This window comes from Bos indicus x Bos taurus, chromosome 22 (assembly GCF_003369695.1).
Source record: "Bos indicus x Bos taurus breed Angus x Brahman F1 hybrid chromosome 22, Bos_hybrid_MaternalHap_v2.0, whole genome shotgun sequence".
NCBI lineage: Eukaryota > Metazoa > Chordata > Mammalia > Artiodactyla > Bovidae > Bos > Bos indicus x Bos taurus.
Genome location: NC_040097.1, coordinates 18,427,670 through 18,440,724, shown reverse-complemented (window position 1 = coordinate 18,440,724; position 13,055 = coordinate 18,427,670). Strand labels below are relative to the sequence as shown.

The 13,055-nt window shown below is 34.8% G+C and overlaps 1 protein-coding gene across 6 annotated transcripts in view; it reads left to right on the top strand.

Moving 5' to 3' along the window:
* The window catches only part of C22H3orf67 (chromosome 22 C3orf67 homolog), a 267,751-nt gene that overhangs the window by 13,092 nt on the left and 241,604 nt on the right, over positions 1 to 13,055 (top strand). For all 6 annotated transcript variants that reach the window (XM_027523123.1, XM_027523121.1, XM_027523120.1 and 3 more), the window contains exon 4: positions 1,845 to 1,917. In XM_027523123.1, the coding sequence (XP_027378924.1) occupies positions 1,845 to 1,917 (73 nt within the window). The remainder of the gene's footprint in view (positions 1 to 1,844; positions 1,918 to 13,055) is intronic.

Sequence of the window (13,055 nt, the reverse complement as noted above, 5' to 3'; positions counted from 1 at the left end):
TACTCGGCCACTGGAAGAAAAAATGTTGCTATAGAGTTTATTTAGCATTTCTGACACACAGGATCAGTGTCTGTCAAATGTTATTAGAGTGCTTTTTTCTTTATCAGATCATTACCGTATGGTATTGTCATACTTCTTTTAATCTTAGAAGTGAAGCCTTTTGGAAACTAGGGCTTCTATATGTGAGGGAGTTGAATTACAACACTTTCTTTTTTTTGAGGGCAAGCATCTTTCATATCTAAAAATGTTCATACAGAAATGCCCTATGTGTGTAGCTCTTTGTGTTTGAAGAGAACAGTTGCTGATTCAGTGAGATCTGTGACATAAATTAGGACCTTTTGTAAAGAGAGATTTCATTTATCCCAGTGCTCTCTCAGCTCTCTTTATGGGGCCTTTCTGCAGTGGAAAAAATACTGTAGGGCCAATCAATGGAAGATACAAGAGAGCGATTGATTAATGGTGTTTTATTTAAGTTGGCCTCATCTGGGTATTTCATTTTGGTTTTGTGGTCCAGAGCTCTAGTTGTCTTGTTGGCTGTTCCCATAAATATGGTAGAACCTGATTCCTAGAGAATTTTCTAAGATCAGAGACTATTACCTCTACTGATGACTCTTTGCAGCTTAGTATTTTAAGTAAAATTTATCCTTGTATGTTTGATTTTTAAAATATTAAGCACATTTGGTCAAATAAGTTTATTGATTAGAAACTAGATTTGAAATAAAATATAGAACTATTTAAGTTCTTCAGGAATGTTGGAAAAATTTAACATAAGAATTCTAAACCAGAGCATTTTTATATGTAGACTATCCAAATAAAAATTGTTACTTTAAAATACTTAAATTTGTTAAGTCTACTAAGTTGGGATGAATAGAAAACAGCATTCATGTTAGACCGGTTACCTTTCTTTAAGCGTTTTCTCCACGTATTGGCTTGTATTATTAGATTTGTAGGAGAGGTTCACAATTGTATCAAGACATCTCCACTTCCTAAGCAACATTCCACATTAGGGAAAAACAAATTCCTGGAAGTCATGTTTCAGGAGGAAGTGATACTAAAACATTCATTAAAAGCATCATAATTGAGATATCAAGTGAAAGTTCAAAAGCTAAGAGAAAAAGAATTAAGTGAATAGGTCTGAAGAGGTAATACAAAGTCAGTTGATTTTTGAAGCAGTTGTAGACTTCAATTATCAAAAGTGCCATAGGTCTTTCTCCAGGTATTTTTAATTCAGATGAAGCTGGTGATGGTGAATAAAAGCTATAAGTTTTTAATTTGTGAGCATTAAATTAATTAAATATATTTTAAATTAACAAAAGGTATTTAACTGAAAATATGTTCCTCCATCCATCTCATTTTAGACACATTTAAAACCATATGAACTAGATATGGCTCATCAACTGTTTTTCTGATCTATTATTTTTCGTTAAGTTGTTAAATACAGTTAAAATTGTCAGTGAATAAGAATAATTGCTACATGCTTTTATGACTGCCTTAATGAGAAAACCTATTGTTCAGTTTTATATGTGTCTATTGAATGTGTACACTTTCTTGCAACCTAATAAAAACAGTAAATAAAAAAGTATTATTTTATAAATTTTCATGAAGATATCACCAAGCCCACAGATGGGACTTTAAAAGACAACATTTGTTGTTAGAGTTGGATTTGATTGCATCATTTTTTTTCTTTTGTAGTGAGATTGTAACTCGGGAGAGTGTTCTTGCAGTTGTGTATATTATTGAAATGATAGAAGCTTCAGCTTATTGATGGCATGTGATTGTTTTGTTTATATGTACATATAAATGATTCGGACATACAAACATATATTTTCCTCCTTTCATTTTAGTTGGACTGATCCAGAGGTTTCTTGTACTTCAGATTTACATACCCCTGGGACAAGACTTCTCTACTGAATTGCTGTAAGATATATAGAACTTCTTTCAATGTTTTATGTGTATTAGACATTTGATCAATTGACGCAGTGCTAAGAGTCATTAATTACAACTGGCAGTTTTTGCATTAAAGAGCAGTGACTTATCAAGTCAACATGAAGTAATTAAACTAATTTAATAGTATTTCTGGATATACTGTAGTCTGGCATTTCCCTAAGGGGAGAAAACATTTCATCTGTTTAAGAAGATATCAAAGGATCCTGAATTTAATAATGAAGAGCCTATGATTTGAAAAGGTAGGAGGTTTCTGTTTTCTCCACACCCTCTCCAATGTTTATTGTTTGTAGACTTTTTGATGATGGCTGCTCTGACTGATGTGAGGTGATATCTCACTATAGTTTTGATTTGCATTTCTCTGATAACTAGTGATATTGAGCATCTTTTCATGTGCTTTTTGGCCATCTGTATGTCTTCTTTGGAAAAAATGTCTGTTTAGATCCTCTGTCCAGTTTTTAATTGAGTTGTTTGTTTTTTTGACATAGAGTTGCATGAACTGTTTGCATATTTTGGAGATTAATCCCTAGTTGGTCACTTTGCAAACATATTCTCTCATTCTCTGGGTTGTCTTTTCATTTTGTTTCTGGTTTCCTTTGCTGTGTAGAAGCTTTTAGTTTAATTAGGTCTCACTTGTTTATTTTTGTTTTTATTTTCATAATGCTAGGAGGTGGATCCAAAAAGATATTGATGTGATTTTTGTCAGAGTATTCTACTCTATGTTTTCTCCTAAGAGTGTTATAGTGTCAGGCCTTACATTTAGGTGTTTGATCCATTTTGAGTTTATTTTTGTGTCTGGTGTTGGAGAATGTTCTAATTTTATTCTTTAACATGTAGCTGTAAAGTTTTCCCAGCACCACTTATTGAAGAGACTGTCTTTTCTCCATATTCTTGCCTTTTTCATAGATTCATTAAGAATAGATGCATAGGTTTTTCTCTGAGCTTTCTACCCTGTTCCATTGATCTATATTTCTGTTTTTGAGCCAGTGCCATACTGTTTTAATAGCTGTAGCTTTGAAGTATTGTCTGAAGTCAAGGATTCTGATTCCTCTAGCTCAATTTTTCTTTCTCAGAGTTGTTTTAGCTATGAGGGGTCTTTTTTGTTTGCATACAAATTTTAAATTTTTTGTTCTAGTTCTGTTAAAAAAATGCCATTGGTAAGTTGATAGAAATTGCATTGAATCTGTAGATTGCATGGAAGTTTGGTTATCTTGACAGTATTGATTCTTGCAATCTAAGAGTGACACTACAGAGCACAGCACACAACCCCAAAACATGGTGTATCTTTCCATCTGTGTCATCTTCAGTTTCTTTCATCAGTGTTTTATAGTTTTCACAGTACAGGTCTTTTGTTTCCTTAGGTAGGTTTGTTCCTAGGTACTTTATTCTTTTTGATATGGTGGTAAATGGGTTTATTTCCTTAATTTCTGTTTCTGATTTTTCATTGTTACTGTATAGGAATGCAAGAGATTTCTGTATATTACTTTTGTATCCTGAAGCTTTACCAAATTCATTGATGAGGTCTAGTAGTTTTCTGGTAGCATCTTTAGGATTTTCTGTGTAGAGTATCTTAATGTTATTTACTTTTGTTGAGATATATTCAGTTTTTCTGTCTACATATAGATGGCTTGGGATATATTTGTTTTAAATGGCCTTGCTATGAACAAGTTGTTTAGCAAAAGTAAGAATATACAAATTTTACTCAGTTGAGCTACCTGTTATCTGATGTAATTCTGAGAATGAAAATAACATTTAATTTCTGTACTCAGAATGGAATATTATTTAGGGACTCAATTATACATTATATTTAGTGTATATGTTTTCTAATTTTTCCTTGTAATTAATAGCTGTCCAAGGTCAAAGTCTTATTTTTAGTCTTTTATTTCCCCTGCTGAAATAAGTGACTTTTCCTATTAAGTTAATTTTGTACTAGATACACTGGTGCAGACCAAGGGCAAGGAAGAGCTTTCTTAATTAAGTGGGATTAATATAAATTTGAGGTTATCAATTTCTTTTTTATGTGAATTAAAATATTTTTTTTAATTTTTTATTATTATTTTTTTTTACTTTACAATATTGTATTGGTTTTGCCATACATCAACAGAATTAAAATATTAATAGTGTATGCATGTGTTGATAAAATATGAATTTTAGCTAATGACACATAGTTTTGTTTTCTGGAATGATAAAGAATAGATGGAACAATTTATGTTTTTATTTTATTCAACTTTAAATCTCAGTTAACTTCTAAGATTTTCTCTTATCATCTGCCATGGTCAGCAAGATTCTTTAAACTACTTCTAATAGTAACAAGACCAAGCAGCATTTGATGCTCTAATGTATCTTTTTCTAGTTCTGCAGAAAAACCATTTTCAAGAGTCTAAAAACGTTCTAAAGGTACAGTGTACCATACAAAGCTTTATATTCAGTGTAGAGGAAAGTGGTTTCCTACCAAATAGAAGTAAGCATACTATATTTTATTTTTAAAGTTGTTAGGTTCCTTGCATAGAAATACAGTCCAGCCCGCTTATTCTCCTGATCTCTACCACCTATACACTGAGATTCTTCAAAAGCACTGGTAGGGATGCTGGTGGTTAGCCTTTTGATCACAGTTGTGCAGGAAACTTGGCTGAACCTCGGGACAGAATCTTCTGCAGATGAGCACTCTCTTCCTAAGCAAAATTATGCTTTATTTGTGCCCCCAAACACTTGAGCTTATCACTGTGGCCTGGGCAATGTATTGTTTTAACTAAGTTAATAATAATTAGGGCTTTAATTAGAGAAAGTAGTAGGTATCTTAGGTTTACCTTAGTCCTAGCAAGAGAGCAGTTGATATAAATAAGCCTGACCCTTTGTTACCATGTGATTAATGCACTTGAAGGATGGGAAAATACTTTCATGGGTGATAGAACTAATGGTCAGATGTTGAATTTGGTTGACTATAATCATAGTTTCTTGTTCTTATATATAATGGACAAATTTTCCAGATGGTTTTAGTTTTATAGTTTTCGCAAAATAAATGTCTGGGACAAAAGGTCAGAATTATTAAATAAAATGGGGAAAACATTCTCTATCCTGACCCTGTGAAATTACCAGATTATAAGAAAATGTATTAACTCTACATTTGAATTTGTTGTTTATAGACAGTCAAAATATTTTTGCTATTTTAGAAAGTAATGACAGAGCCCATGTTTTACAAGAAATAAGGTAGAGTAATGAGTTTTGATTGTCTTTCTAACTACAGCTTTTTATTTTCCTTAAATGAAAGGGCTTTCTTTCAGCACCCTTGGTGTTACTGTGTTTCTGGCAGCATAGCTCCAGGCCATTTTAAATAATATATTTCTCTAACAAGCTTGGAAAGTCACATAGCAGAAAGATATTTGACTTCTAAAATTTTTCATTGTCAAAATGGGAGAGGCATTTTGTTTCACAAAGATACACTTACACATCAAGAGTTTTTCACAAGCAGAGTCTTGCCAGATGGTGTGTATATTTAATACTCATTTCTTCAGCATCTTCCTATGTATCTCATGTCCACTGGGTGATTATACTGCTCAGGAGAAGGTCATACATCTGTGAGTTAGTGGATGCCTTAGAACCAGCAACAGCTCTGCTTGAGGAATCCCTTGTGATTAGTCAGTCAACAAATTACTGAATTATTGTTAACTGTCATTCGGTGTGATAGGCATGGGAACGTCACTCTACCTTGAATCTGTCTACTTCTTCCCGCCTTCACTACCCTCCTAGTCCCAAGCCACCATCATATTTCCCCTGATCTCCTGCTACATAGAGCATCTGAGTGGATTTCCCAGATTCTTTTCTTATCCTTTTCCAATCTAATCTCTATACTGCAACTAAAGTGATCATTCTAAAAACCAGCTGGAATCTTCACTGTACTAAGGACAAGCTCCCAGATCCTTAAAGTTCCTATATGCTCTGGTTTCTTACCTCTCCTTGCTCATCCCATACTGCTCTGTTGTCAGCTATGTGAAAAATAAGTCTTATGAGATATAAATACATGAGAAATAAATCTTACATTGTTTTCTAGCACTTTGACATTTTCCTTCACTACAACTATACCAGTTTGTATATTTATTTGATTATCTGTCATTTTGGATGGTCTTTGAGTTCTGTGATATTCTAGCACCTAATACAGTGTCTTACCCAAAAGCTCTGAAATATGTATGAGTGGGCAGGAGTGGAATGAGTATAGAAGACCCAGTCTCTGTCCTCATATAGTCTGCAGTGAGGGTGAGAAACCATTTAAAAAGCAATTAAAGTACATATTTGTAATGTTACAGTGGTACAAGAGCAAGGCATAGGGAACGTGTGATGGGTTAGGTAAAAGTAAGAGCACTGGCTTGGAACTAGACAGATCCAGAGTTAGATTCTGCTTTATCTCAGTGGGACTTTTGGCAAGTTCCTAAGCTTGCCTCGGGTGTGGGAGGAGAGTAATAATTCCTACCTCACAGGTTTGTCAAAAGAATTAAACAAGAAAATTAACATAAATTAATAATGGATAATGTTTATTAAACACTTATTATATACTGGTGTTTTATTACATATTATAAATGTAATATATCCAGCACATATGTTATATATGATGGTTGGATGGCATCACCGACTTGATGGACATGAATTTCAGCAAGCTCTGGGAGTTGGTGATGGACAGGAAAGCCTGGCATGCTGCAGTCCATGGGGTCTCAAAGAGTTGGACACTACTGAGCTATTATATACTGGACTGAACTATTATATACTGGGCATGTTCTAAGCATTTTAATTGTTTTCATTCGATCTCCAAAATAAGCCTGAATAATAGCCATAAATATTGCCTCTATTTTACCATTGAGGAAACTGAAGTCCGGAAAGGTTAAGGAATTTGCCAGAGGTTACTGACTTAAACCAATAACCTTAGAGCCAGAAATCAAACTTAAGAGTCTAAATCTAGAACCTGTGCTCTGCAGCACTATACCATGCCTCCATATTTGTAAATTTTCTTTCTCACTATACATACAAACATATGTAGCAGGGATATTTAATTTGAATCTTAGAACAAGATGAAAGTGCTTAGACTTGTATATCTTATTTAGAGTCTTTCATTCTCAGCTGTTTGTGTTTCTATAATTACCCTTTTAAGAGATAAATACTTGAAAATAAAGGAAGAATTTTACCCAGGTATTTTTTACTTAATATTTCACATCTCAAATAAGATAATACTTTCTTATACTTTTTTCCCACAAAATGAGAGCTAAGAAACAACTTCACTTCTTTTTTATTGTTTCTTTACTTTGGTTCATGACTAGGCCTCTTTTTTTTCTTTAACATACACAAATTATATTATTCAAAAATCCTGTATCTGTGGATAAGGTGGCTTCAGAGCTTCATAACCTGATGAGAAATTATCGAAGCACGTTGTATTTTGCATGTAAACGGTGTGTTTACTGTGTTAGCACACAGTATATTTAGCATTAAACTAACAGAATTCTCACATACTTCTCTCTTTCATTATAAACCCACAAAAGAAAATATCCTCTCTTGCTTTTTACAAATAAACCACTCATTTTGACTTGATTATTTCTCAGTAGCAGTTTTCATTTTCAAAGTGTTTTAGTGTACCTGTGTCTCACTTTGACCTGAAGTTAAATGATTTCATAAACAACAGATTTTTAAGGAATTTTTTCATTCTGTGGTCTTTTCCGTACATTTCATCATGGCAGTGGGAAGCCAGCACTCCCCTGTGAGGGCTGTTAGATGTTTCAGAGCCTGGGGCCAGACATCTGGTGCACAGGAGGAGCACCAAGAACCTGAGTTATTGGAAGAGAACCAACTGCATCTTGAAATAGAAATCCGGTTCACTATATTTGATGATGCCAATCACACTAAATGATTTTGGAATATTACATTTTGAACAGGAATTGCATTCATTTTACTAAATATTGTTGAGCTGCATTAATTCCTTTGTCTATCCTGATTTTGTCATTATCTCGATGAATTCTGAGAGATATTTTGTACTGTTAATGCCTCTGGTGAATTGACATTACTTTTTAAATTTTCACTCAGCTCCACCAGTGTTTTTTCAATATATGGGATGAAAACACTTTGAAAGCTGGTGGGAGCATCATATGCTATCTTGAGGAAGTTGAGATTCTTAGTTTGCAGATCCTAGGGAATATTATTGCCAGAAATTTTCATGTGTTGAGCCCTTAGCTATCTGGAGTACTGCTTCCATTTGGAATTTAATAAAGTAGATTCCTTAAAAAAAAGAGAGAGAGAGAAAGACCCTTAAAAGTGCCTTATTGACTCAGCAATCCCACTGCTGGGCATACACACTGAGGAAACCAGAATTGAAAGAGACACGTGTACCCCAATGTTCATCGCAGCACTGTTTATAATAGCCAGGACATGGAAGCAACCTAGATGTCCATCAGCAGACGAATGGATAAGAAAGTTGTGGTACATATACACAATGGAGTATTACTCAGCCATTAACAAGAATACATTTGAATCAGTTCTAATGAGGTGGATGAAACTGGAGCCTATTATACAGAGTGAAGAAAGCCAGAAAGAAAAACACCAATACAGTATACTAACGCATATATATGGAATTTAGAAAGGCGGTAACAATAACCTTGTATGCGAGAGAGCAAAAGAGAGACAGATATATAGAACAGTCTTTTGAACTCTGTGGGAGAGGGGCAAAAGAGAGACAGATATATAGAACAGTCTTTTGAACTCTGTGGGAGAGGGAGAGGGTGGGATGATTTGGGGAATGGCATTGAAACATGTATAATATCATTTAAGAAACGAATCGCCAGTCCAGGTTCGATGCAGGATACAGGATGTTTGGGGCTGGTTCACTGGGATGACCCAGAGGGATGGTATGGGGAGGGAGCTGGGAAGGGGATTCAGGATGGGGAACACATGTACACCTGTGGTGAATTCATGTTGATGTATGGCAAAACCAATACAATATTGTAAAGTAAAAAAAAATAATAATAAATAAATGATAAATGGTTAAAAAAAATGTAAAAAAAAAAGTGTCCGTAGTCCTTAGAAATTTTAGCTAAGCCTTTGTAATGTCTTCATTGCAGTTTTCTGAATTTGAAAATTGTGTCTAAGTAGAGTTTAATGATTTTTAACCAAGAATCCAATGCAGCCTAATATTTATGATGCCCATTCCAGAGTTTTTGTCTTGTCCTTTTGCTCTATCCTCAAGTTTTATGCTTTGGGGCTAGACACTTAAATTCTGTCTGTTTCCTCTTTAGTAAATGGTAATGTGAATGTTCTTCTTACAATTGCCAGAGCTAATCGGTGATACTAGATTTTTTTTTTCTTCCCTTAAGGAATACTGGGAGATTTAGGTTCAAATGCATCTCAAAGCTTCCTTTTCAATTTCTGTATCAGTAAAATGGAAGATTGAAACATACTCATCCTACAAAAAAAAAAAAAAAAAGCTTTAGCCTCAGGATAATTTAATGAAAGTTACTCTTACATCGCTTTTTTCTGTATTGTTATTAGTGAGCTAGACAAAGAGTTCAGAAAAGAAATGTAATAGAAATTTCAGGTTATTCTACCCTATTGAATTTTACTCCTACTGTCCCTTCTTCAGTGATATTGGAGACAGCAGACTCTTTTGAAACTTTAAGAAAAGGGAATATGGCCTCACAGCTGCAGGCCTATTCTTTTCACGCGTCACTGGTCTTCTTCAACCACTTTAAAGGCACCAGAGTTGAGAGAATACCTAAATTTGATAATTTCAGGTCAGAATGACATTGGTGAGAGCTTTTGAGATTGTGTCCATGTACCAAGCACAGCTCTTCCTGTGGAACGTTTACTTCCTTTTTTGGTTGTTTTGGTGCCTTTTTTTTGAAGAAAATAGTGGTTGCTAAATAGCTCTTAAGTTATTTGTTTAAATCTTTTTTTGTCACTCATGTCTCTAAGCTGTGTTTAGAACTGGTCAAAAATGGTCAGTGGTTGCTCTTTTTTAAACTACTAGTATTATATCTTAAAATGTTAATGACACTGTAAGTTTCATTAACATTTTGAATGCATCTTGTGGCTAATGCCAACTTCTGTCTTTTTCTTTTTAAAATCATCAGTATTTAAATCTCATTATTTTAATTATATCCAATTAAATGTGCTTGCATAATCAGTGTATCTTGTTACATGCATTAGTAAAGAGAACACTTTAAGATACTTAGCACACTGACTTTCATCATATATTAAATTTGCATGCCTTAAAATAGATTTTATATGGAAGTTTTAGATAACACATGTGATAAGTATATAAATCAGATGCCAGAGTCTTTATCTGTTAAATAAATGTTCTTTGAGAATTCTTATCCTCTTGGTTCTTAGTTTGGTTCATTTTCATTTCCTAAATTATTTTATAGTACTCTGTAGATAATCTGGATGCATTCTGATGCATGCATGCTAAATAAGATATTAGCAAGAAAAAATTGCACATATATAAATATTTGGAAGTGTCATTCCTCTGTAAAATCCTCTATAAAATCGTCATAAAAGGCCATACATTTGTTAAAGCACTATACAGTTAAATGATTGCCTTATCCACTATTAGGGCAAAAGTCAAAGGCCCTGTGATGGATCCGATTATGGGCCTGAGAGTCACTGGCTATGCCGTGTATTAGTTTGATGACCTGGGCAAGTTACTAGACTCGTGTATGTGTTAAAGCCTCACCTGTACAAAGATTATATTTATACCTATTTATTGAGTAACTAGGAGAAGGCAATGGCACCCCACTCCTGTACTTTTGCCTGGAAAATCCCATGGACAGAGGAGCCTGGTGGGCTGCAGTCCATGGGGTTGCTAGAGTCAGACACGACTGAGCGACTTCACTTTGACTTTTCCCTTTCATGCATTGGAGAAGGAAATGGCAACCCACTCCAGTGTTCTTGCCTGGAGAATCCCAGGGACAGGGGAGCCTGGTGGGCTGCCGTCTATGGGGTCACACAGAGTCAGACACGACTGAAATGACTTAGCAGCAGCAGCAGCAGCATTGAGTAATTATGAGAATTAAACTGGATAGTGCCAAGTGGTAATTGTTCAATAAATATTAATTTATACTTTTATATCTCTAGATTTAGACATGAATGCAGGGATATTTAATTTTTAAATTTCTCTTCTGAAACATTTTGTGACAAGTTGGGCATGTCTCCAGTCCATGTGAAATTTCCATGGTACTCATCTCTGAAAAGAGGTGGGGAAGCAGGTTTTTCTTTAGAGCCTTTTATTTATCCTGCCACCTGTAAAGTGTGTTTCTCCTAGAAACACCTCTCCTAGCAGGATGGTAACTATTTCAAGAAGGAAAAAAGGAGAGAGAAATTAGGGAAGGAGAAGTAAATTCTTTTAAATTTTCTCAACATGTTTACGTGAGCAGAAGTTATGCAAATAAATATTTTCAAGACTGGACTAAAGCTGAGGAACACCACATTTGGCATATAGATGAAAACTATAAGCCCATAATAGAACTCCCAAAGAGCTTTAATTAAAACCAATAGCCTGCCCTTTTTTATTGGAAGAGACTAGTGATCTTGAGTTTTCTATCCATTTCATACTTAAAAAGCTGTTACAATAAGCTGTTTCAAACAATGACAGTGCTATGTATAGTTGGGGATTTGTTGCGGTTGTTAGCAGTAAATAAGAATAGCTGTTCTGTTTGATACACATAGATATTACCATGCCATTTTTTTCTAAGGTTAAATATTGATTTATAAGGTGGGAAATAAAATATCTCAGCATTGTTTAAAGCCAAATATGACTCTTGATATAGCATAAACAGGGATTTGTAAAGTGTAAAATCACTGTATTTTAGAAATTGATGTTTTAGTGTAAAACATTTTAGTGACTCAAGTTTCTGTTATTATGGAGAATCTACAGATCTTACCAAGTTCACTATTTTTTCTAAATTTATTTTATTGGAATATAGTTGATTTACATTGTTGTGTTAGTTTTTGGTGTACAGCAAAGTGATTCAGTTATACATATATGATAGTTTGCATTGCTCATCTCAAACTCCCAATCCATCTCTCCCCCACCCGTTGGAAACCACAAGTCTGTTCTCTATGTCTGTGAATCTGTTTCTTTCATAGATAAGTTCATTTGTGTCTTGTTTTAGATTCCTTATATAAGTGACATTATATGTATTTGTTTTTCTCTTTCTGACTTACTTCTTTTGGTATGATGATCTCTAGGTCCTTGCATGTTGCTGCAGATGGCATTATTTCATTCTTTTTTATAGCTGAGTAGTGTTCTATTGTGTGTGTGTGCGCGCGCACCATGTCTTCTTTATCCATTCATCTGTTGTTGGACTTTTAGGTTGTTTTCATGTCTTGGCATTGTAAATATTGCTGCAGTGAACACAGGGTGCATGTATCTTTTCAAAGTACGTAATGGTTTTGTCTGGTTATATGTCCAGGAGTGGAATTGCTGGATCATGTGGCAGTTCTATTTTTATTTTTTTTGAGGAATCTCCATACTATTTTCCATAGTGGCTGCACCAGTTTACATTCCCACCAGCAGGGTAGGAGGGTTCCCTTTCCTCCACACTCTCTCTAGCATTTACTGTAGACTTAATAATGATGGCTGTTCTGACCAGTGTGAAGCTGGTACCTCATTGTGATTTTGACTTGCATTTTCTCTAATAATTAGCAATTCTAACTCCCTGTTTTTAATAGAAAAAAAACCTGAGACCCCCCCAAAAAAGGAATGTTCCTCAGGATCCAAGGTTTTTAGAGGCAAAGTGAACGTGTTAGTCACTAAGTTGTGTCCGACTCTTTGCAACCCCATGGACTGTAGCCCACCGGGCTCCTCTGTCCATGGAATTCTCCAGGCAAGAATACTGGAGTGGGTAGCCATTCCCTTCTCCAGGGGATCTTCCTGACCGAGGGATCGACCTCGAGTCTCCTACATTGCAGGCAGATTCTTTACTGTCTGAGCCATGTTAGAAATTAGAGTCAAAGCCAACAGTAAAATTCACAACTTCTGACTCTCTGCCATCTTTTCTTAGTATCATTGCTGCCTTTTAGTGCTCATGTTGGAAAAAGGTCAAGATATAGTGTGATTTTATAAGCATGGTTTCTGATAGTTT